At 47.6% G+C, this 26069-nt stretch overlaps 1 protein-coding gene across 1 annotated transcript; it reads left to right on the top strand.

Moving 5' to 3' along the window:
* The first annotated feature begins 1080 nt into the window (after positions 1–1080).
* Positions 1081–25742, top strand: METRNL (meteorin like, glial cell differentiation regulator). Its single transcript, XM_054221205.1, has 4 exons — positions 1081–1345; positions 7100–7488; positions 23983–24042; positions 24778–25742. Exons 1-4 carry the CDS (start codon positions 1233–1235, stop codon positions 25092–25094), a joined length of 879 nt encoding a protein of 292 aa, XP_054077180.1. The 5' UTR covers positions 1081–1232; the 3' UTR covers positions 25095–25742.
* The last annotated feature ends 327 nt before the right edge of the window (positions 25743–26069 follow it).

Below are 26069 nucleotides of genomic sequence, written 5' to 3'. Positions count from 1 at the left end.
GACACAAGGAGGTCCCAGCAAAATTATCAGCTTCCATCCATTCAGGAACCGTGCCCAGGTGGAAATGAGATGATCCTGCTGTGGGCAAAGTAACTGCTGCATGGAGTGCACTGCTGGCACCCCACCACGCCCAGGCAGTGGGTCCGTGCTGTCACCTGTGGGTGTCCCCCATGTAGAATCATAGAATCGTCTAGGTTGGAAGGGATCTTTAAGATCATTGAGTCCAACCATCAACCTAACACTGACAAAACCACCACTACGCCATGTCCCTCAGCAGCACGTCCACACATCTTTTAAATACCTCCAGGGGTGGTGATTCCACCGCTTCCCTGGGCAGCCTGTTCCAATGCTTGACAACCCTTTCAATGAAGAAATTTTTCCTAATATCCAATCTAAACCTCCCCTGGCGCAACTTGGAGTTGTTTCCTCTTGTCCCGTCGCCTGTTCCCTGGGAGAAGAGACGGACCCCCCTGGCTACCCCATCCTTCCAGGGAGCTGCAGAGAGCGAGAAGGTCTCCCCTCAGTCTCCTCTTCTCCAGACTGAACACCCCCAGCTCCCTCAGCCGCTCCTCACAAGACCTGTGCTCCAGACCCCTCACCAGCTCCGTTGCCCTTCCCTGGACACGCTCCAGCACCTCAATATCTGTCTTGCAGTGAGGGGTCCAAAACTGGACACAACCCTCGAGGTGCAGCCTCACCGGTGCCGAGTACAGGGGGACGGTCGCTGCCCCAGTGCTGTGCCCGGTGACTTTCCCGGCCAAACGAACCCCTTGGCTGTCCCCGGGCCGGCCGGGGGCGCGCAGGGAAGGGGGGATGCGCGGAGAGCACCCGAGACGGGGCGGGAGGAGGGCACCGCCGCAGGCCGGGACACCTGCGGGGGTCCGGGGACGCAGCGGTGGCCGCCCGCGGGGCCGGGCCGGCGGCGGTCCCCGGTCCGGCGCCGCGTTTTGCTGGCGCAGCAAGTGCCGGCCCCGCCGGAGGAGGGAAGGAGGGAGGGAAGGGGGGAAGGAGGAGCCGGCTCTCGGCGGGCGGCCCGGGGAGGCAGGGCCGCTCCCCGCCCCTCAGCTGGGAGCCCGCAGCGAGCTGGTGCAAACTTCAGAGGCAGAGCCGGAGCGGCGCGGAGCCGGGCATGGGGTAGTCGCTCCGCTCCCCCACCATGTAGGCGAGCTCCCGGGCGCTGCGCCCATCGCTCCGCGCCGCCTGCACCGCACCGCACCGCGGGGGGGAGGACCATGCGGAGCCCCCCGGCCGCCGGGCTCCTGCCACTGCTCCTGGGGCTGCGGCTGCTGCTGAGCGGCGGAGCCGCGGCTCAGTACTCCAGCGACCTGTGCAACTGGAAGGGGAGGTGAGGCGAGACCCCGCCGGGCTCCGGGGGAAGGGAGATGGGGGGAAGCGGGAGCTGCCACGTCCATCCCCGCCACGTCCATCCCCGCCCCGTCGGGGGAAGAAGTTGGTGCCGAAAACAAAAGGGAGAGCTCTCCCGCTGCGATGCCCGGACGGGGCTCGGGGAAGGGGGGGGCGGCCCAAGGCGGGGAGCCGGGGCTCTGCCTCCATCCCCCCCCGGGGGCCGGCCCCTCTCGGCGGGCTCGCCGCGGAGAGGCGCGGGGCAGCGGCCCCCGGAGCGGGGGAGGGATGGAGGGGCCGGGGCGGGCTGGGCTCCCCTCTGCCCGGCTCGGGGGGCTGGGGAGGAGGAGGAGGGCGGTGCCATGTCCGCAGCGGAGAAGTTTCTCCCCGCGACCATCTTCTCCGCGGAGGCGGCCGCGCCCGCGGAACGAGCGCCGTCTCTCTCCGCCCCGGCGGGGACCGGCCCCGGGATGCGGTGCACCTGCGGAGAGCCGGGGCGGCCCTGCCCAGGGCTGGGCAGCCCGCCCGGCTCTGCCTCGCCGTGCCCGGTCCGTCCCTCCGCGCTCGGCCGCGCCGCAGCCCCAGCCATCGCTCCCGGGAAGTTTTCCGCACCTCGTCCCGCGGAGCTGGTGGCGGGGATGAGCCCCAGGAGCTGGGGCTGGCGCAGCGGCCTCCCTCCTCATCTATGCTAATTGCACTGGTTGTGAAAGCTCTCCAGTTCTCAAGTGTTTATCTCCCAAATTATCTTTCCTTTAATTGCTTGTAATAAGCTTAACGTGTGTGGTTGGGTCTGTGACCTCCTCCGCCGTTCCTAGTTTTAAAAAAGCGACTCTGCTACCAAGCAAGTGTTGCTGCGTCAGGCTTTCTGTACTTGGAGAGTAAAATGCTTTGACTCTAATATTCTGCTCAGATCTGACTTTCTTTAAAATAAAAGTTTGGCCAGCTTGTGTCAGTAGGGTATTTTGGAGGAGGGAGAATTCAGACCGGGAACAGATAGATTGGCTTTCAACTTAATAATTTCTTATCTATTACTGTTTGAAACATGCAGATGCTTGTTTTGGTTTTTTTTTTTGAACTTTTTTGACTCTTGACAATTGATGTGCAGTTAATCCCAGTGCATACACTTGAAGGTGACTCTGTTTGGTGGGGACCAAACCTATTAGTTCTGTGGCAAACTCCTAATTGTATCATTTTGTTTTACCAACCTCCCCCCCAAAGCTGTACCTGCTTTCATCCCTAAGCATCCTAGCTGCATGTATGTAACTGGACTTTACCACATGGTGCCACAGCATGTTTTTTAAAAGACCGATGACTTTGTAATCTTGTTCTGCTTGGTTCCTATTTTTGTGCTGTTTTCTTAGAGCAAGCAGTGACCACCCGTGTCTCCTGAGCAGGGGTGCAATAAGCAATGCCTTGAGTATCAACTAAGGGGGTGATGCTTTGGGGGTGGGGGGAAGTGAAATATCATTTCCTGTAACTGAGTTTGGGGTGAACTGGTGATGCAAGCTTGGACTCACTTGCCTGTTGTTGCTCTGGTGAGCCAAAGTGGTGACAGCTTTGTGATGATGCCGTTGGAGGCCCAGGGAAGGAAGAGCTGCCTTCTTGCACGCACAGTTCGGTCTGGGTGGTTTCACTTGTGTGAGAGAGTCCTGGGGTCCGGGTGGACAGGAGTCTTGGGAGGGGATAAATAAACCAGGATGGCTTTGGCCTTACTGGTAGCAAACAGGGGCTGTCAGAAATGCTGGCGGTCCTAAGGCTGTTAAATATCATCTGCTTTGTCCTAAAAGACTAGCAGTTAAGAAGAAAGGTAATCTGATGTACCAGTAAATACCATCTAATTAAATATTTCAGTGTGGATACTAATAGCTATATGGGTCAGAAAGGACTTTTTCTGTGGAATATAACGTTTTGAAGGCATGTAATGTTTTTTATCTTAACTTTGAAAAACCTGTGAACTTGGATGCCAAACTGTAATCTTTCTTCCCATGGAGAAGTTCTAGGTTGTTTAGGCAGATTTGAGAGGCTAGTGATGTCCTACAGTAAAACCGAAGGTGTTTTCTCACCTTTTTGTACATGCTAATATTAAAAGCAATGATCTTAGAAGTAGAATATTCTGAATATGATTTTTTTTTTCCCCATTAGCTTGTGAAGAGGTGCCCAGCTTATTTCCCTGAGTAGTATGAAGAGCTTCACTAGGATTCCTGTAGGAATTCCCCCCTCATGCTTCTAGAGAAATCTGATGCAATGCACAGCTTGACACCTGCAATTTAAGCCATAGCAGCATCTTAATAAATAGCTTGGCAGAGAGCTTCCAGGAAAGTTTTGTCCAGAAGAAAGCAGAAACTTCACTATGGTCTGTGTCTGGCAGTTATTCTTGCTGTAACTTCAGGTTTTTCTGCTGCAATGACCTCTTGATGCTTTGGGCAAAAGTGCTACAGTGACATGCTGGGAATATGCGAGTCTGGTGGTTTTGACTGTAGAAGCAAGAATTCAGCTCTGATGTGGCCGCTTAATGTCCTTTGTTCTTCCCCTCCGCACTGGCGGATGCTCTGGGGAAGTCTCAGTGCTCTCTAGCTTGTCACCCTTAATTAGATAGCCAACTTAGGAGCGACAGTTCCCTGGGTTCGCTGAGGGCTGCTGGGAGGACATAGGTACTTCTAGGGCTCTTCAGAGGCTCTGTAGCAGGATAAATAAAGTAAACAGCTAAAGTAGATAGTGTGAATATTCCTCCTGCTCTCCTTTTCTTTCCATAACACCTGTTGCATGTTGCAGCATCACAGCTTACTGCACCGACACCGTAACTGATCTTCTGGGGCAGACAGAGGGGGTGGCTGCAAACAGAAAGGGAGAAGAGCGAGGAGACAAATGCAGTGATTCAGGATGTCCTCATGGATTGGTATGAGGAAGTACTTGCAGTAGAAGTAAGCCCCAATAAACAGCACACATCTGAAAGGGAGGACGGATGGCTCATCCATCACTGTAACCATGAAACAACTGCCCTATCTCCTTGCCATATACTTAAAAAAACAAAACTCAAATGAGCTTGGGGAAAAAAAAAAAAAAAAAGGGCTCCCGGACCTCCATTATTTTGTGGATGTGGTGTGTCTGATGACTGGCTAGTGAGAACTAAACGCAACATTAAACAATCTCTCAATGTGGTGACATGTCATTTTGACAGAAAGCAAAGCGACAGGTTTTACTGGATGATGGTGGTTGCTGTTAAGTAATGTGAGCGTGTATTTTGAAATCTGCTTAACTTTTGAGTCATCCTTTATTATAAGACTTAATGCATACAGGTACTTGTGCTTGATGTATCTGTCTAATGGCATCACTCTTGCCTGTGGGATATAATTGGCTTTCAGAAGATAATTTCAGAATCCACCCTGTTTTTTGTTTGAACAGCATGAACGTTTGAACAAAATGAATGCTAAGGCTTTTTTTCTCTGGCAGAAATTCACTGCCTCGGTGTTCCTGGGATCACTTGCAACAGCAGTTTCACTGCATGAGTTCAGAGTTTTGCCCCTGGTATCTTCCTTCTGTTTAAGCACTCAGGCTTCAGGGTGGAATTTGCCAGTATTTAAGTCCTACAAAACCTTTGCAGCTTGTTTTGATGTCTTGAGTAGGAACAAGGGACGTGTGAGGGTAGTTTTTTTGCCCCTTTGCTGAGGGGTAAGCTTTACACTCTTTAATTTTACTTATTCGCTGCTTGCACATAAACAGACTTCTGTGTTTTCTGTTGAGTGGCATCATGCGCATGCTGTGGTGAAAAGTGATTTTGTGGACCAGATGTGGATTTACAGTCAACTTGAAATATCCCATTGAAAGTTAAGTTTCCTGCATGTGTTAAGTACTACCGAATTTGAGGGCAAGAGACTAAAGGTCAAAAACTTGTCCCTCTTTTCTCCTCATCTGTGTTCTTGATGTGGCTTTCAAGATTATTCAAAAGCACATGTTTGCAGGCACTATTGTTATTAAATATGACTTTTTTTTTTTCTGAGCTTCCTCGTGTAACCTCTATCAAATGGGTCACACTGACACTCACAATAATGAGTCACATCAACAGTAAATGCAAACCATATGGGTGGTTTTTTTCCCTTCTTTTACACATGGCTTGTTGTTACTTTCTAAATGCTGACTCGAATTTAAACCCTGTTCAGCACCTGAATATATCTTTGGGGTGGGGAACTGTGTATTTGGAGGTTTCTGTTGAGAAACCAGAGCCTTGATGTCATTACTTGCACTATACTAAAATATGTTCTTTACCACAGATTTCCTGTGTAACCTTAGACGAGTCACTTAATCCTTTTTAAATTTTTTTTCCCTGTCTTGGTTCATCTGCCTGCAAACGGGAATGTTGTAAAGCTTCCCTAAAGTGCTGCGAAGCGGACCCGTGAGCTGCGTTGAAGGGTCTCGTTTTGGGTGGTGCTCTACAGGCGCAGAATAAAAGATGCTTATGTTTGGGAACTAGGTACGCAAAGCAGCGTAGGAGGAGAAACAAGCTTGGTGGTGAAGTGATTTGCTCATACTCGCATAATAGGTTTGTGACTGGACAGGGACTGGGACCAAAGGATTTTTGCCTAATGGCCCCAATACTGCAACCAATAAACCAGGCTTCCCACAACTTTTTCCTTTATCTGGAGTGCCTACAGCATGCGGTATCATATCAGTGCTTTGAGTCAAGAACCTGTGGTGTTGGTCCAGTTGGTCCATCAGTGACAGGCAGCGAGGGTTGTTTAGAGCTGTCCTCAGTTTAGGCCGTGGGCAAGCCAGTCACGAGGATTTACTAGTCATCCTGCTTAAGCACGGTGGTTTGCTCTCCTCTCCCTGGCAGTTGGCCCTGGGATCCCCACGTTGCTCTCCTGTCCCATCTCTCTGAACCCTCAAAATGGCTGTTGGGATGTTAATTTTTTGCCACGGTGCTGGGTGAGGACACAGGACTGACGGTGGCTCTGTGCCCTAGCAATAGTGGCTGGCCACGCGTTCTCCTTTTTGCTGAACAGCCACTGCTGTGTGTCTACTTGTAGCCCATCGGAGCTGGGCTAAGCTAAGCTTAAACCTCATATTGGGGGGAAGTGGGGGAACATGGTACACGTACCGAAGGAAGCAGGGTAGATCAATGCCTCCCCATCTATGAGTGGGGAGTGTAGTGTCTTCTCTCCTCTCCCTACCTCCCAGTTTGGAGATACGGGCTGCCCAGCTGGGGTAGAGGGTATCAGTAGCACCCACAGAGCATCCCTTTGCTCCAGTTCACAGGGTGAGCTTGGCAACCCTCCCAGTTTCAGATCCATTGGGAATATAGACTTGGAAGGGGAACAAAGTGCTTGGCAAAAGGTGGAGTCCGATCCGCGAGGCTGGAGAACGTGCTGGTTTAAGCCACCAGGAAGGGAGTCCAAGCGTACGTGTTCTACTTAGTATGCGCCAAGTCATTTGCCACAGCTCAGCTGATGGGCAGTAACTGAGGCTGTAGTAATTTAATTGCTTTTGATCATGTGCTTATATCCTATTTAATTTTGAAGTCAATTACTAGTGGTTTGACTTCTTCTTTTGGGAAATGATTTAAAACTGTCCTGTAATATTAAGGTTGCAGTCTTGCAAGAGACAAGCATTTCAGACTGCTGCTGAGCTGGATGGGCCAATACTCGACACTCATAGATTTCCTGCGTTTGTTGATGTGGGTCTTTGAAGGTTTGAGGTTATGACAGTCACATTGCTAGCTCTGTCATTTCTCTAACTTTCTCTTTCTTTCTTCCCTCAGTGGCTTAACTCACGAGTCTCACAAGAAGGATGTTGAACAGGTCTACCTCCGCTGTTCTGAAGGGTCAATAGAGTGGATGTATCCCACGGGAGCACTCATAGTCAACCTGCGACCCAATACTTCACCTGCCTCTTACAAACATTTGACTGTTTGCATAAAGCCCTTCAAGGACTCTGCAGGAGCAAATATTTATTTGGAAAAAACTGGAGAACTGAAACTCTTGGTCCGAGATGGAGATCGCAGCCCCAGTAAAGTCTATTGCTTTGGCTATGATCAGGGGGGGCTGTTTATTGAGGCCACCCCTCAGCAGGACATTAGCAGGAAGATTACGGGCTTCCAGTACGAACTGATGAACAAGGGGATGGCAGCTGATTTGCACACAGTTTCTGGTGAGTTCTGGGATATTGGTCATATTTTCACGTACTGTATTGGATGCATAACAGATGGCAGCGTGAGTGAGTGGGAAAGTGATTGGGTCTGAATTTCATGTGCTTTTAAGGACATGTTTTATAAACAGGCTATTGCGGAAGAATTGATTTTTTTTTTAAAATTGTTGTTGTTTTTGTTTTTTGGAAGCTGGTAGCATAAGCTGAATTCCAAATGATTTGTTAAAGGCTACGCTGTAAACGATTCTCCCCTTGCAGGCGCGGGGTGAGTCACAGGAGCTGGCTTTACCCGCCAGTGAACTCCAGCGTGAGCTGGGCTTCCAAACCTTGCTGTAACAGTTTTCTAAATACTTTTTAACTCAGTTTTTAAGACCCCGCTGCATGTTTTGAATAATAAACATTTAAACAAGGAGGAACTCCTTTTCCTTTTTTTTTTCCTCTCTCTCTGAACCTACTGCTACTTGCTGACCTAATTATTGCTTTTTTTTTTTAAAAAAAACAAGGAAAATGGTGTGTTCCTTCCTCCGCTCTGTCTGCTACACTGTCTTGAGCATTACTGTGCCATGCCAGCACTCTTCAACACCATGACAATGCTTTTACAGTGCCAGTGTTGTCTTCTCTCCCAACCATTATGAAAAGCAAGTTTTGCAGGGAGGAATTTTACGCCGAGGAAGAGCTTGTAGGAAGGGGGAGTGGACAAACTTTCTGAAAGAGCTCACAAGCCTGCAAAGTCTGATACTAAATACCAAGCTAAATACCATTTGGGAACAATAGCTCTAGGTGTAACCTAATTATGCTAATCAATTAGACAGTTTGAGAAGAAGAAAAACCAGCATTTGTGGAGGATGACAGGGGAGAAGGGGAAGTTCGCTTTAGATAGGCAGTATCTGGTTCATGCATCTCCTCCATTCAGGATTGCCTCTAGCTTTTATCCCCAAAACCAGGGAGGGGAGCGTTCCAGAATAGCCTGGGGAACAGCAGATCTTGGGTAGTTTGTCCCAAATGACTAGGGAGGTTGCAAGGTTTAGGTATTTTAAGTGGAAGGGCCATGGTAGCTCTTTTGAAATGGTAGGGAGTGAAGGCAGCCCCACAGCAGGGGAGAAGAGTCCTCCCAGCACTCTTGAGGCGATTTGAGTAAAACCCCATGTAAAGTAAGCCTAAGATGCCGTACGTGGGCTGTCTAGATTCTGCGGTAGTGATGCCATATGCTTTGCCTGGGATGCTACTTGATAAGCGGTGGTGTGGCTAATTAAACTGCAGCTGGATCTTCCAGGCACTGCATCCCTCGTCCCGTCACTTCGGGATAAGCGGCTGCAGAAGTTGAGTCCTCTCCTCTCCCTGCCCGTGGCTCCCTCCCACAACAGGGCTCTGGATTCATATGTTTGTCTGTCCGCGCGTACTCGCCTCCCTGCTAGCGTTCCGATGTTGGCACGCCAATTCAGATGTGGCGTTTTTGTTTTGTACAGATCTTAGCTGGGCTGAGATGAACAGGTCTGAGCTCAGCGCGAAGGTAGCTGGCTGGGGGCTAATGCAGTAACCCCAATAACTGATAGATGGCGTGTTTGCCATTAAAACACAAAAAACTATAAACACAAATATCCAGATATTGAAGTTGCCTGCTTTACTCTTGCCGTGTGTGCAACTTGCAGCTTAATATCGAGGGTTCTGCATTTTAAGCAGGCTTCTCTGCTCCTGCGTTGTACAAGGGCTGCAGATGAAGTGGGGCATCTGCCGCAGAGCTGTTTTCCCAGTAAGATCATTTCTGCAGAGATGAGTATGCTGTGCTGAATGTTAGCTATGTAGTAAAATTCCATCGCAGAAGACATTAAATACATTGTTTAATCAGTTATTTGGAGAATGTTCCCAGATTCAGTGCTTCTTTCTTTGACGGGCTCTGAGGATGGAGACACAGGCAGGCTAGCGAGAAGTTGCTTAAACTTACCAAGAAAAGTCCTATACTTTTTTTTTTTTTTTTTTCCAAAAATAAGTTGAAATTGCTTGTGCATGTAGGTAAAATAAGATGTGAGAAATACTGCTCATCACTGCTGGTTTTAGTTTGCACATAGACACGGTTTCTGCCGAGCTTTGCTAAAATCAAGAGGACTCGCTGCTGGCATCCTTAACATCACAAGCCGGCACAAACTGCTGTGTTTGTAGAACGAAGTGCTCTTCATTCCACATAAAATCTCGGAGATTTTTAAAGCTGATGGGGGTTTTCTTCAGAGACTTTCAGAAGTCAAACTGAGGACTGAATCCAATTACAGCCTTCCTCTTTGATAGGCATATTAAATCACTTTTTCTGTGCCTGCTGTATTCTCAGCTGTAACAGACACTGGTTGAATTTCAGTGCTGTCCTGTAAAACAATGTGGTAGGCTATCTGCTTCACGCTCCAAGTGTCTTGTTTGGACAGAAGAAGCTTTTTAATAGTTCATCAGCGGAGCCTTCCGGGCAAACTAGGGATCTCTATTGTATTTTAAATTATTTCTCTTGCCTTTTTTTGGATCCCCAGACTCTGGGGAGGGTGCGGCGGGGGGTGAAAACACGATGAAAATGCCATACATGACTCTTTCCACTACTCAGTCAGATGAGCACTTTTATTCTCCTATAAATATCTATATGTCTGGGGAAACTGCCAAATAGCTGCCTTGTGAGGCTTCTATAGAGCAATATATTTGGGGCTCTTTGCAGTTCGTGGACCTCCTTTCTTCTGGAGCTGCTTCTAGTTTTTCCGTGAAACCTCCAAAGAAATGGGCTTTACTGAGCTGTTCGTTTGGAGGGGAGGTTTGCAATCAATTCCCTGAAACCACCGGTGGCTTCTTCATCGGAAGGAGGCTCAAGCCAGCGGCAAGTGCTGACCTTAAAGGAGCTGAAAACTGGATTTAAGGCTCTGCGTTTCCCTCTGAGCGTGCTTCTGTCCCTTGGTCACAAACACGGCTTACGTTTGTGTGTTTTTTGGCTGTCGCACACTGGAAAAAACCCGAGCCCGCTCATCTCTGCATTGCAGTTTGACGCAGTTGGGCAGAGCTGGCAGTAGGTGTGAAGGGGTGACGGAGCGGCGAGATGCTGCTGCAGATGGGGCTGAGGTGTGCTGGCAGAGCCGGGCAGGGGAGGCTTGCGCATTTCCTGGCCTTGCTTCACGCTGCAGCGCTTCGTCTGAGGGCGAAGGACCGAAAAATCACAAATACTGCATTATTTTCTTACGACTGCGGGGTAGAGGAGATGACAATCTTAAAAGACCCAGGTGTGGGGCTCAGGACTCTAGCCCTTTCCCTGTGCAATAACTACTCGCTAACAACTTCTCTCCACTTTGCTAAACGGTGTGTTTGTTTCCTGGTGATAATTATCGTACTCTGCCCTCGAGTTTACTCTCTCTTCCTAACCTGGCATCCCAGCTCTGATTAAAGAGTGTAAGTCATCTGTTTAATACTTTAATGACCTGTTGTGTCCTCAGAGTCCTGACATTGCAGGGTGCACCAACAAATCAGCAATGCTTGGCAGGGTGCCTGTGGTTTAATTAGAAAACCTCAAGTTTTATTAGTTTACAGTCATTCTTTCCCACTTAATCAGAGTCTAGCAAATAATTCGGTAGAAAACATACACAGGTTCTGCATTGGCCTTTCCCTTTTCTCGGGGAGGTTCAATGAGACAAGTGCAGCCTTAAAAATTTCCAGATTTTGGGGGTTTAACCCTTTTCTTGGCTCTGAGTCTGCCGTATTACATTCTCTTACAGCTTCCCTAACTGTGGGAAGTATGTGTAGTATACTGATGGGTTTTAATTCAAATGGCTGCAATTTGGTGTGGGATGGTTTTTACTGTGATAGTCACCAGCAAAAAAGCACGTTTCTGGGGGTTTGTAGTTTCTTAAGCTGGGAAGAGGAGGGAAGGCAAGCATGTGCTACGGCACTTGTCACCGCTTCCTGTGAGTAGTCCCTAAGAAGGGTCACCTTGACAATTCAGACATCTCGATGGGTGCGTTCTCCTCTTGATACCCAAAGTGATAGGCGACTGAAAGAGCTTTTGATTTCAGATGAGGTTTTGGATTGCAGCCCTATATAATTCCCATCCACACTGATGGTCCATTAACTTCAGCTCGGTGCTTGCAGTAAGGCTCTGAAGCCTTGGTGTTTGCCCAACTGAAGAACTGTGGCACGGTGACATTTTGGCCCAAGGCCATTTGAGAAGCAGCAGAACTTGTTTAAGTTGTTGAATTCTGTTGATTCTAATCTGTTCTGCTTGTGCTGGAAGATAATGCTCTGGGTCTCTGCTCTGCTGCCTAGGCTGGCAAGCAGATGGAGGTTTTGGCAAAAGTGTTGTTTGGCCATATAGTTCCTAGAAGTTTTCTGAAGGTGATGACCCACATGAGCTTCTCAGCTGTAGTGGAGTGTGTGCCTGGTCTAGGTCTGCCTTGCACTGCAGCAACCAGCTTGGATTCAATTCCTATGAAAAGCGTGAAGGTCCCTTGAGAGCCATTGGCTTTTTAAGTTCTTCAGCTTCTGCTCAGCTAGTCTGAAACAAGAATCTGTAGGTTTGACCAAACGTTTGGGAGAGGAAAATCAATCCTCTTCCCCCCTCCCACCAAAAGACCTTTATTTTGTCACCTAAAGTCTATTTCAAGAGCGTCATATCCAAGCTCTGGATACAGCTTTATGTAAGGTGTGTAGTTTGCTTTTCCCATTGCACGCTCATGGGGATGTCTGTAATGTGGTTGTTTGAGCTCAGGAGGTAAATTGAAAGCCCTTTCATTACCCACCCGCTTTTGTGTAGCAAAGAAGTCAAACTTTAACAAAAATGTCCCTTTATCTTGATGGCATCTACCCACTTACTGCAGGTTCTAGTAACTGTTTTATACATTTTCTTTATTAATGCTGGGTACCTGGCTGAGAATATTAACAGATAGGAGGTACGGTGCTCAAGTGGGTGTCTGAAAAACAAGGCAAAACTGGATAAATCCAGTTAACTAATTAGGAACAGTATTCAGCTATTTCCTGTATGCTGTTAATTCACTAGCCTGAGAAAACAGATTGGAAATAAAGAAAGCTCATAAGAATTTGGGCTATGCCAGTGTTTCTACTAACAAATGGCTTTTTGAAGCACCCCTCTTAACTTTAGATCTCTAATGCAGTTTGGGTTTGGCAGAGGTGGGGCACCAATCTGCCGTATCTCTGCAGGCATTCTCCCAGAGCGCTGCTGCCATCGCAGCTCCTGGGCTCCTGATCTCATGCTTTCCTCTGGCTGCTCCCAAATATCCCATTTTATTTTTCTTTCTTGGAGGCTGGATGCGCTGCTAAGCTTTGTAGCCTGAAGCAGCAGATGCGCTGGTGTATTTTTCACTTGTCAGAGGGGAAACATCCCTGGGTTTTGTCCCAGAGCAGGAGGCTGCGGCTGGTGTCCCCGCTCTCTGCCAAGGTGCTCACAGTGTGGAAATGGCGCTCGGGCCCCGCTGTGCTCGTCACTGCCGTTTGTAGAAGAGGTGATGGAAAGAGGCGCTTGGAACACTTAAATTGAAAGTCCCCACAACCTTTATGCTTAGTGCAGGTTCTGCTTGAGTCACTGTGACCGTCCGAGGTGTTGGCACCACGCTTGGTGGCAGGGGTGGCAGCACCGCTGTGTGCTGCAGGGGTGGCAGGGGTCCGTCTTCCAAAACCCCCCATGAGATGAGAAAAATGGCTTGTTTTGTCTTCCCCCTCTACCGCCCCCCGGCCCCAGTTTTTTGCACAGGGTAAGCTCATGCTTCTTGGGTTAAGCTGTGTTAGGGGACAAGAAAGCAAATCTGAGTGTGGTCCGGTTTGGTTTGCACAGAAGAACAGAGTTGATATCCCACAGGATCCCTCCCAGCAGGATTTACGGGTGAAATCCGTAATGAGCAGCGCAGCGAAGCCCAGGGGTCTGTTCTGTCAGACGGGGTTGACGGGGCCTGGGTGGCAGCAGGGAGGCTCTGTGCTGCAGCTGAAGGTTTGCTGCCGCTTTATATGCTTTTTCTCTCTCTAAAAGGTCCATCCATAGCAAGTTTTAAGAGAAAACCACCAGAAAGCAGCCTTACATGCAGTTCAAAATATACTTCAATTATTGGCCTTGTAAGGGACGATTCAGACACTCCCGCTTTAGTGCATGTTATTTTCTGAATAGTTTTTTGTCTGCTCACCCCCCTTGCAGGAAGATTTTCCGTAGTAACTTCAATGTCTTTTCCCAGAGTAAACGCTGATACAAAACTAGATATAAAGTGACTTTTTACAAAAGAGTAAACAGCATTGTCTAACCCAATATGTATTTGAAAAAGCACATTTTAAGCTAGTTTTCGAGGGCACATCACTGAACTGGGGGTCCTGGATTAACATTGAATTGATTACGGCCGGACGCTGCAGAACAGAGCCTGGAGTAGGATTCATTTTGAGGAGCAAGAAACCTGCTGCAGTTATTCGTGTGCCTAAAGTGGTGGGGTTTGCAGCAAATGATTGACCGAGGGGGAAGAGTTTGAGAGCAAAGTTTTTGGGTTTCTTCCTGTGTGAAATGATTTCAAAGCGCAGTTCTGATGCTCGGCGAACGCACACGCTCTTACGTGTTCTATAATTGAGCGAGGGTGACGTTTTGGGGGTCTGAGCCTCAATAAGGTGAAAAATTTCGAACTGAGAAGTGTTCACCTAAAAAAACCCAAAACAACCCAATCCAAAATTGGAGGGATGCCCTAATTTAATCTCTCCTTCCCCCAAGAAAACGAGTTTGACAGCAGTCTCCTCTGGCCCTGCTTGCCCTTTGATGTTGCCAGGACAGTGGTTGGTTTTGCAGCGGGCAGAGGAGGTGACAATGGAGCTGCAATGATAAATACACAGCTGCAGGGGAGAGGGGGTAAGAAAATAGCTTATTTTTGCTAGACTGGCCACGAATGCCGTTAGCTTATTTCTCAACTCAGTGGGCAGTCAAAACCAATAAGCAGTCAGGTGTATTGTCCGGGCAGCTGGGGCTCTGCTTTGCTCTGACCTTTATGTACCGCGGAAGATGGTCCCACAAACAGATTTGCAATCCAACGGAGTTGCTTGGCAGTCTTTAATAATGCTCTGTGCTTGCTCTGCAAAACTGTTTAGTTTGCTAATTCCTGAGGCTGTAGTTAAAGAAGGGATGGGAGGGCGGGGGAACCGCATTCCTCTGAACGCCTCCCACCTTCCCTGAGGAATAAGAAACTCACTGAAACATGGGCCAAATTTTTCCAGTGTTAAGGCCTTGATTTGCAGGACGGAAAATCTCTTTCGCCTTAATCTGTGGTAGAAGGCAGAAAATATACACTGTGCTTGGAAGTCTACCCTGGACCCAAAGCTGTGATGTGCTGAATCTGCCCTTGGGAGGTTTAATATTGGGTCAAAAAAGCTGCTGCCGTATGACACGCAGCTTTGATCCAGCATTACCTTCGGCTGATGATTCAAATTTGTGGAAGGATTTTTTTGGTATGGGTTGTATGAGTCCCCCCTCGGGTATCTCTCTGCACTGCTCTGAGTCCTGTTTGGGATTTGGGCATTGACTCCCGCAACAGGCGGAAACCCCGGTGTCCAACTCAATAGTGCTGGGATACGCGCACGGAGCCTGGCCTGGCCCTCCATTGCCTGAACTCCCCGGCATCGTTCCTGTTTGGAAAGGATGCGCCTCTGCCCCAACAGAACTGTTATCAACTTTACACCAACTTTGTCTATGTATAAGTGGATATGAGAAATTTAAGGCACAAAAAAAAAAAAGGAAGAAGCCCAGGCTTATGTACAACCAGCAAATGATCTTAATTTGACGAAGAAATGTGTGCTGTTAAGGAAGAAAAGCTGTATATATCTTAAAGCTTTACCTGTTACAAATGGAAAACCTTAAGTAACTTTTTTTGGGGTTAACTGAACAATGTTGTAACACTGAACATCTCACGGCATGAGATGTAGCCCTTCCACAGTCCACCTCAAGAACAGGCTGATCAAATAAACGTGGTTTTAAAATGAAAACTGGCCTTGTTCCTTCAGAGCACTCCCACATACCAAAAAGAATTTGATTTCTAGAAACGGGAAGGAGAAGGACCTGTGTGGATGTGAGCGCACATATGCTACTTTTTTTTATTATTGTTATTCTTTTTTTTCTAACTCACTTAATCTTTGATCTGTCATTACTCCACTCTCAGGGTTTAACTTTAACCAGCCACTTGTTACTTAATTCTATTCCCCTGCTCCATAGGAGGCATTAATGGACCGGGCCGAAGAGGAGGGTGGTGGGGAGGGAGGGAAGGCTTTGTGTTCCTGGCAGGAATCCAGCCTGGCACTGGGTGCTGGCTCCAGCCTCTCCCATAGCCCTGGCCGGGGCAGAGGGAAGCTCCGGCAGCAGGGCCGCGCGCCTGGCTGCACAGCTTCCCCAGGGCACGGGAGTAAAAAACACCTTACTTTTCCATTTTCTGCCTTGTGTCATGCGTGACATCTCAGCGAAGTGCTTTGTTCGCCATCAGAGACAAACATCAAAACTTTCTTTATGTTTTCCTAGATCTGATCAGCATATGCTTTTACAAGGCTTTGGAATGACATTTTCTTTAGAAGAAAAGAGAAATGTTTTCGGAGCGAATTTTAGAGGGCATGAGCCAAACCCTGAATCTTTGTGGGTTTTGAGTCAGTAGAAATATTTGCTGTGGTCCTGTGCTGCTGGGCGGTAGATGGGCAGCCTGGAGGTGCGATGCTACACCATGGTGGGCTCTTGTGGGGCAGCCGGGAGAGAGGTCCTGCCCCAGCTGCGAGCCCAGAGGAGCCCCTCAACCCTCTGGAGGCACCTCTGTCTTCCAGCAATTCGTCCATCCTCGCGCCTGCCCAGCGCTTCCCATTCCTGATCCCGCTTGGGCAGCAGCGATAGGTTTGAGGAAGGAGAGAGGTATTTTCTGTGAGATAAACAAATAGATGTATTTTTTATGGCTTTATATTGGTGTCTTGTGCACATACGGCAGGAGAAATTCCCGGCGGCTACTTTGCTGCCTGCTTTTCTCTTTAATTGCAGTTAGGAAGGGGGAGAGAGGACGCAAGGAAATGGCAGATGATTACAAATGCTGCTTGCACAGAATTGAGGGCTAGTGCGGTTGCGGAGACACTTCTTTCTTGCTGGGCTCTCTCTTTTCCACTGCAATTCAGACAGAAGGAATTTAACTGAAAATCTCATCTGCTGAGTAGGGCTTTTTGGACACGACACATTGCAGGCTTGACTGTAACCCAGGATTTTTACAGTGCTGGTGATGCAATGGGTAAGTGTAGGAGCTCGGCTGGGGGTTGGCACTGGCCCTGTTGCCATTACGTCGCTGCCCACCCGAGCAGCGGGGCTCGCCGTGGGAGCCCAAAGCCCAGGGCTGGGATGGAGAGGCTGGAGAGGGTCGGGGTAGTGATGGAGGCCGAGCCATGTACGGCAGGAGGGGAGGCGGGGAAGGGAGGGAGACAGTGTTTGGGACAGGCGTTATTGCTCCCCGATGGAGCAATAGGCAGCCCAGGGGAGGTGGGACAGAAAGAAGTGTCTCAAAGATATGACACTTCTCATGATTTCTCCTGGGTTGATGCAACTCGTGCATGGACCTGGAGGTAGAGTTCAATAGTGTCTAATGCTGCTTGAATAAAAACTGCTTTGTGGGTTTTTTTCTCCCCTCCCTACCCCCCCCATTTTTTTTTTTTTTAAAAAACAAATGGCTGTTTGTGTTTCTAGCTGACCTTTCAGCTCATTTGTTAGAATGGGTGCTGCATCTTGGAACAACGAAAAGGCGTTGACTCTGCAATCCCGGAGGACCCTTACATGCTCTGGAGCTGCTGAGCCAAGTTTCATTTTGAAAGCTGTTGCAAACGGAGCTTTCCTAGTACCAAATCTCTTCCTCACACTGTTTACATAAATAGTCATCTTTGGTACTTAAGGACTTTAATACCCTCTTGGAAGACATTTCTGTGAAAAGATAAATTTCTGGTTTATGGTCTCTTGTCTTAACGTTTCTCAGAACATAAAGGTCATCACATCTCTAATGGTGAGGTTTACAATATGCTTTTTTTATTCTTCCTTCGCAGGAAGGAAGTGGTATTAACTCAATTCTCTTGGCACAATCCATGCCACAGCATATGAAAGTCTGCATTTCATTAAACTTATTTGCAGGTTTAAATTGTTCTTGGCCAGTGTCTATATTTTCCAGGCTACTTCTGGAAACTTGTACATATGCGCAAGTTAAATTGAATGTTGGAAACGAGCAAAGGCAAGGAACTGGAGTTGATGCTCTCTTTTCTGAAGAGATGGAATCACCAATATCCCTGCAGTACGTAAAGGAGTCAGGGGAGAACGTCCATTGCAGCATCACGATTTTGGTCCAGTTGCTGAATCACCATCTTGTCTTGTACCAAATCTTGGCTGTGTTTTGGCTGTGGAAGGAGGGAGTCTTTGAGTTGTGTATCTTTGCTCGTGATCCTTGTTCGCAGCTGCCTTTTGTGCTCAGCACAGGCTCAGATTAATTTACTAGCAAATATGGGGCCGAATTCTTCCGCCTTCAGCAGAGCACTAAACTCTCTCAGTATGTTATTCGTAGCATTCACCTTCTATTCATCGAAGAAGCACGATCCCTTTGGATCCCATGTCCGAGGCTTATTGAGCCGAGGGGCTGGGAGTAGCACGAGTCCAGCTCTGGTGTTTGCTCCCTGACTTGGCTTTTTCCTACTGACGTGCTGGAAAAAGTGCAGCGCTTGCAGAAAGCCCTGTAATCCTATCCCATCCAAAGACAGGAAAACCTTGTAAAACAAAGGAGTGATGAGAGAGCTCCTCTGTGTGTTGTGACTGGGTGTCAGTAACTTCCAGCCCAGCTGCGGAGATGCTCTGTGTCATCTGGCCGTGTTTTCCCCTCTCTGCCCGGCCGCAGGTATTACGTTAAATGCAGGTGTGCTGGATGCGGCTCTGCTGGCCTGAGCTCCCAGCTAGCTTCTTCATTTTAAATTTGAGATGCACTGGCGTGCAGACGCGTTAATGTCGTTTAGACGGCATTTCGGTGTGGGGGTTGTGAGCGTTTTGAGGTTGAATGTTATTTTGGCTTGCTCAGGAAGAGCTTTCTGAGGGGGTGAGGAAAGTTGAAGGTATATCTAGAGAGGAGATGACTTGTCCAAGCCTGGTAGACCATAGTGCTTGTCAAATTCTTGTCCACCTCCACTGCAAAGTAGCAGGTCTTTTGGTTTGGGATACGGGCTGTGAGAGGTTTGTTTCCTGGCAGAAGTGTTGCCTCTTCAGAGAGGAAGCGTAGGCAAACTTAGGAAGAAATAATTACAAGGATTATTCTACTTTTTAATTGGTTAAAGCAGGATCAGGGCAAGATTTATTTGTTTTTCCTTGCATGTATGATGTTTGCCCTTAAACTCTTTTGTCTCCCAGCTAAATCACGGATCCAGTAATCAGTTGAGACATAGTCATTTCTGCTTAGGACTCAGAAAAATGACTGAGAAATGCACCATCATTGGAGAAACCACATCTCTATTTTTATAACCTGCTCTCGGAAGTCTGTACTCCGTGTTTCCAGGAAGGAGACTCATCCTATGATGCCCTTTCCAGTACGGTTACAATTGCAAAGCTGCCAGCAAGAATTTGAAGGGTGTGGGTGGTGTGTTTGGTTTTTTTCCATATGAACTAACGCTGATGTCAGGCTGAGACCTTTCATCCGGGAGAGGGGTCTGCTCCGGCCCCACGCTGCACCCCCTGAGGTGCTGCAGTATGGGCTGGCTGAGCTTAAATCCACCTGGTCTGCAAGAAAGACCCATTTTTGAATGTCTTCCGCTGAGCGTGCAAGAGAAAAGACTACTTGTTTTCATCAAAAGTTTTAAGCCTAGAACTAACAGAAAATAATGCTCCAACCTTGCCTGGGCCTCCTCAGTAGCTTTTGATACTTAAAAGGTCTGATTGCTCTTCAAAGGATTATTCAGAAATACTGACGTGGGGGTGATGCATGCCACGGAAACTGAAGCACAGATAAACCGGCTCTATGCTTTCCTCCTGCACCATCCACACCTCTCCCACACCGCACGTGTACGCAAGCTTCTTAATAAAACCAAAGGGTATTCCTCGGTAAAGCGGTTTTCTGCAATTACTTTGTGTTAAACATTTTCACTTCTGCTTAAAGGGTGTCTCTCTTCCTGTGTGTGCTGCCAGAGCGCTGGTGTATGTTCAGCAGAGACGTAGGGTGGATGGAGCAGGTCTTTTGGGCTCAGTAAGTGGAGCTTTGGTTTAGGGTGTAGAGACCTGCAGCCTGGTTCATCTAGTGTTCTTGATCGCTCTGAGGTTGTGGAGTGTGTTGAGAAAACTCAAGACAGACAGAGGAGACTTCTCACTTCTGGTTTGGAAGCTGGTTTGGGGGTAAGGTAAGGTCAGTCAGACCCATGGGTGGCTGTTGAAATACAAATGTTTCAAAAGAAGATCAGGCCCATTCATGTGGTTTCTGTGACGCCTGCAGCCAGAGCCAGTACGTCTCACTTCAAATGTGTCCTGCAGGGAGCTGTCATCCTAAACCATGACGATGGCCCTTCAAATAACCCCCATCTCATATTTTCGGAGGAGAGAAGGGTTGCGTGCAAATGTCGCAAACCAAAGGAGGAAGGACTGGGGTTGTGTGTGTGTGTGTGTGTGTGTGTGTGTTCCGAGAGAGGACGGCAACACCTACCCACAGCTCTCGAGGCAGAGGAGACTCATGCTAAATTGCAGCACTGAAGGTGCACTTAGATCCATCCCCAATATTGGAGGAGACCCTTTCTAGACAACTCAACTCCGTGGTGCTGGCTGAGCTGGGGACCTTCTGGAACTACTGGCATCTCCTCAGGGCACGTCCCTCTCTCTTCCTGAGCGTTTCTGCCTCCCCGCGGAGAGGACCAGCGCTGTGTTTGACAAAGCTGTTGGCCAACAAGTGCAGTCTATTGTTAGTATCGCCACGTCCTCCTCGGTAACATCAGGTTCAGAGGGCAAATCGCTCAAAGCAGCTGGGACATGACTGCTGGCTTGTGAGGAATGATGTAATTACATCTCCCTCTGCGGGGAGGTGAATAGAGAGGCCTTTGGAGGCACTGGACTGGGGGGATGGAGGGAGAGGGCTGCCTCAGGTTACTTCAGGTCAGGATACTGTCAAAATCCATCAAAGGCATTCCCAGGAGAGTCGGCAGCCGACGTGCACAATGCAGGCTTTATGCCACCGGCGGTGGAGTTGAGTTATAGGCATCTGGGCTTTAGAGGGCTTCAATAAAACGTTGCTTTTCTCTCTTCTTTTTTTTTTCACCCTTCCCCTGCTGCTGTATGAATTAAGGCTCTTTGGCTTATCGAGTTTAAAGGAATTAGAGCAGCTGACGTTGATATTGTTGTGGTTGCAAGTTCATAGACTTGCTGGTGGACCCGAGAACCTGGGCAGCCCTCGAGACATCCCCAGGGAGTCGGGCATCCGGCAAACACAGCCGTCTTGTTTAGTAACCAGGCCCGTTTCCTCAGAAAATGAACATCTTCACCTGCTGTGCGTAAGTGAAGTGCTTTTTTTTTTTTGGTTTTCTTTTTTTAGTTATAAGGATGCTTCCCATTTTACCTTGAGGTGTGTGTGTCATTTTGACCTACTGATGGAGGAGAACACCTGCCCAATTCCGGAGTGAATGAGTGCTGAACTGCAGCTAAAATCACTAACTTGCGGCATAAACACACAGATTCCTTAATGGCTGTGCTTCAAAAGAAAGTGTAGGCATTGCCTCCTCCCAAGGATTTTGTTTCTTTTGTGAGACTATATAGGAACGAAGCTTTGGTGGTAGCCAGTGAATGTTATTTGCTTTTTAATGGCCCATTTACCTCGGCAGTAATCCTTCACGACTCGCTTTCCATCTGTGCTTGCATACCTTGTTTTTGCCACTTGCAAGATATATTTGATACCCTGTGAATGCAGATGTGGGAGCTGTTCCACAGACGAGGATTTCTGTTCTGCATATGTCTGGTATCGCAGTGATGGGTGGTGGTAAATGGCTGTTAAATATGCCTGCATGCCACCAAACTGCTGTGAGTCAGCATGGATCTGAAGTAGGTTTTAAGTAATGATCTAGTGTGAGCAATGCTGAGCTCTTTTAATTTCCTTTTGCATTTAAAAAGGATGCAGGATTTTGCCTAGAGTCCACAATTAAAATGATTTGGTTCTGTGTAGACGTGGAGATTTGCTCATTTGATTTATTACAGTGTCAGTCTATGTAAACGGAAGGAACCACTTTTAAAGTATTTTGGTTTTCATCTTTAATGCTGTTGCTTGTGTTGCACTCCTTTTGAGAACAAAAATGGCTTAGTCATTTGGGTTTTTTCAGTTTTCTGATGGGGTTGGACGAACTACAGAGATGTCTGGTCTAAACCAAGACTGTTTTCACTCAGACTTAAAAAGGCCATGATGCCTTTTTATTATTAGATCTTTGCAGAACAAAATATCTGAAATCCAGGGTCTGAAATCCAGCTGTGGATTTTGAGGATGTCCATCAGCTGTGCTTTGTTTTAGAGTTTCTGTCTGTGTGAAAATGCTGTAGGATTCGCGCAGGTTTGCAGGTTCCCTCCATTTGGTTGATCTCACTCAGGTCCTGGCTTGGGCAGGGGGAGGCTGCGGAAAAGGGGCTTTTGCCCTGGATGAATTTGGTAGGTGCCTTGAATGAAACAACTCTGTAGTAGGGTGTGATGTGACTAACACAATTTTCTCTGTCAGATGAAACTTGGATGTTTGGTCTAGCCATTAATCAAAATCTCTTGAGTCTAAAAATTAAAGTATCTTTAGACTGACTTTGTTATAGTACTCCAATTACGTCCTGGCTTTGGCCGGCTCTGTATTTCTCATGATATTAAACAGTTTCCAAACTTTTCCAAAAATGAGAACTGAAGTGGAACGTGGGGGAAAGAAGGGTGGTAAAGGCTGACTTGTTTCTGAAGGTCCTGGAGGCATTCAGGCTCAACTAAACAGAAATGCCCCATTGATCCAGATGCTTTCACAAAACTATTTTCCCTATTCCTTGTCTCTTCTCTTGTAGCTTTTCAACCTTCTTGAATTATTCCTTCAAATATCCCTGGCCAGAAATGTGCATTTTACATTCTTTTTAATCCTATTAAACAGCGTGTTACACTGTGTATTAATCATCTGACTGGAGCAAATCTGGTGGATTTGGTTCAATAATCCTTCTTTCTGGATCACTGCCTTTCTGGGACCTTGGAAAAAATAAGAGATTTGCCGTGTCTTACGTAAAAGAATGGCTTGTGCCATCTAACAGAGGAAGGCTAATAGCCGAGCGTCGTAGGCACCAGCTAGGCGTTGTTTAGACTGGTTTAAATCTACTTCTTAGTGCAATGGATAAACTTCTCCGGGAAGCAGGCAGGGGTGAGAGGAAGCGTGTGACTATTTGGGAATCTGGTAACTACGTGCTTTCAGATGTTGAGGTTCAAAAACCTGAATTTTTTTGGGGTGGGGCGAAGTGGGGGAGCTTCAGCTTGGGGTTTGATGGTGGGCTGCCTGATGAAATGAGCTGTAGCTCCCAACGCTTCGCCTGGTCCCCGGCGCGCGAGCCCGGCTTTGCTGTAGACTTTGCCTGTAGTAATGCAGGCAGAGCAGCACGCTTGATGGGTTTTCATCTCTCTGACTGACGTTCAAGTGCCGCCTCACGGTGACATCCAGTGAAAGAGGTGACATCCAGTGAAAGACGTGGGCTCTGATCCTTGGGCCACCAGTGGACAGCCTTAATTAGCATCGCCGGGCAGGGCAGACCCTGATAGTAAGCAAATTCCTGAACTCAACAGGGTATTATAGAAACATCTGTACTTCAACTACAGTACCTTCTCCTCAGAAATAGCTGGCTGAGTACAAAGAGGAGCCGCATTCTTGCATTGATTAGATTAGTGCTGATATCCAAATGTTTCCAGCAGTACAGGAAATGGTCTTTGTGCTGCTTGAGCTCTAACAGATACCGGCTCGAGTTTCCGCTTTGCCTCGACGCCCTCAAACACATGCGCTGGGGTTTTTTATTCTTCCCCTCTTTGCCTCCCCCACTCTGTAACCTCCTGGATCTTTGATGTGGTGATAGACTAAATGGCTTGTGAAATAGCCCGACAGCACTTGATAGAAATTGTAAGAAAGAAGCTTTGCCATCAGAGTTTAAAAGGCACATGATCTTCAAAGCCTTTCTGAGAGCTTTGAATTTACAGCAGAGCACGCTGCAAAGGCACCCGGTATCAAAACGTATTTTGCATAAGCACGGCGAGCGTGTGGGGTGTTTGCTAGATAATACATCCCAACAGGAGCGTTAAAAAGGTCCATATTCCTACTCAAGTACAAAAATCTCATGGGGGGTAGGGTTAGCCTCTGTTTCTTGTAGCATTATTGATGCCTGACAGGTCTTTGGACCACTTGTCCCCATGTCGTGTGTGTGTGTCCGTGTCCTGTTTTTGGTTAATTTAAACACTGGTGTATTTATTTACTGTTGTCTAGTCCTTTGCTAACTCTGACCCTTTCCCCGCAGCTCCCTGCCGACCATGTAGTGACACAGAAGTCCTCTTGGCTGTCTGCACTAGTGATTTTGGTGAGTTGTTGCTTCCCCCCTCCCTTCTCCCCCCGGGTGGCTCACTTGAATGTGACATCCATAAATGCTGATGGACACCTACTTATGCTTGGCAGCTTCCGCCAGCAGTAAAGGCGGTCTGAAGGGGCTGTGTGCGCGGGAGAGGGAGGAGGACGTGGTGTGAAGGACCTCCAAACCATGTGCCCAGCTGGCACTTCCCCAGGGTGGACAGAGAATGACCTGACAACCACAATGGAAGTAGAAGTTCAAAGACTTGGCTGCATCTAGGAGAGGCCTTTACTTGTTGCCCTAAAATGGACTGTTGAGAAAAGACCAAAAGTTTCAATAATTTTCAGTGCTTCCCTTTTTCAAGGGGAAATTAATATTAGCTGGTACCTGTAATGGCTGAAGAACAGAAGGTACATTGTCAGGGAGCATCAAGCATGTATCTTCTTGTTAGAACTCATCACGATTGATGCTATTTTTCTGATGTAATTATTTTTGTGTTTAAATTAATATGTGGGTCCCCTTTGCTGGACAGATTACAAATATGAACTGTAACAAATACAAATATATGCTGGAGGTTACTGATAGAAACTTAACTCCAAAAAGAAGAAAGGACCAAAACTGGGGCTGCTGTAGTGAGATCAGTTCCCCTTGAACTGCCTGGTGGTGTGGGGCCGAGTCTGGACCTGGTTCTTCCAGAGGGGTTTTGGGTCTTTTTTCTATTTCTTTACGTCCTTTTTCTGTTTCCAGTGATCAGAGGCTCCATTCAAGATGTAACGAACGAGGCAGAAGAGCAAGAATCCATAATTCACGTTGGTGTCAACAAACTGTACAGGCAGAAGAGCAAAGTCTTTCAGCTGACGGGGGAGAGTGGGAACTGGCGAGGACAAATAAAGACCCTGCTGGAGTGCGGGGTGAAACCAGGAGATGGAGACTTCCTTTTCACGGGACGCATGCACTTTGGGGAGGCCAGGTTAGGCTGTGCCCCTCGTTTTAAAGACTTCCAAAGGATGTACAAAGAGGCAAAAGACAAAGGGCTAAACCCATGCGAAATTGGCCCCGATTGAAACCCCCTGTTTGGCTGAAGATCGCTTTTAGCGTTTGGCTGGGAATATTTCCTGGCCGCGGTGAAAACTCTGAACAAAAACGGTAACTGTGAGCATGGAGAGATCTGGAGTGCAGGCTGAGACCCCGCAGGACGCGTCTGCGGCCGGCCGAGCTGAGAGACTAATGGAAGCAACAGAGGTACGAGCGCAGAAGGCTGCCAAGCAAGCAAGGCTGGATTTTTAACCAATCTTGTCCTTACGAATTAAGTTATTATATTTTTTTAGTGACTTCCTTAGGAAAACAAACAAAGAAAACTCCCATGTCTTAATAAAAAACCCAAATGAAAGCCAACATGCCTTTGTATCTTTTTAATACTAATTTTTAAAAATGTCTTAAGCTGATGTAGCATTTGGTAAGGCGTATTCTGTATAAATGGCCGAGAATGTGATAGAGCACAGTAAACCATCTTAACATTGATGCTTTGTAAAAAGCTTGGTGTACAATTCAAAGTTGTTTCTTATGACAGAAATTTATGGAGCCAAACTCTTGTGTGTGTGTTCTTTTTTTTTTATTTGAAAGAATGTACAATCGCCGCCTGCAATTTTTTGTCCAGGCTGGCAAATTCTTTCCATTCCAGAGAAATAAAGGTCCCTGGATTTGACACATACTGTTTAAAATCTTTATTTTTTTTTTCTTCTCCGTAAGGCTGACCTTGGCTAGTCCAGATGTGCTCATAGATCAATTCTGGGCCGCTCGCTTATTTTGTGGCTTCTCTGAGCAGAAACAGAGTTCCTGTGAGGAATTGGGAACCGCAGCGTTTTTCAAAGGGGAAGCGGGAGCTATTTTTGGAGACTTTTAGACACGTGTCCAGGCAAGGCTTTAAGAGTTCTTGTCTCTGATGCCTATGGGGTTATTTTGGGAACGGCTCCAAGGAGCGGGCTGCCCCTTCGTGTTTAGCTTCAAGCTTTTAATTGTGCTGGCTGGTAGGTCGGCGC

The sequence above is a fragment of the Rissa tridactyla genome, chromosome 15, assembly GCF_028500815.1.
Source record: "Rissa tridactyla isolate bRisTri1 chromosome 15, bRisTri1.patW.cur.20221130, whole genome shotgun sequence".
Lineage (NCBI taxonomy): Eukaryota > Metazoa > Chordata > Aves > Charadriiformes > Laridae > Rissa > Rissa tridactyla.
The sequence above is the reverse complement of the archived record's forward strand: the minus strand, read 5'-3'. Positions and strand labels throughout refer to the sequence as shown.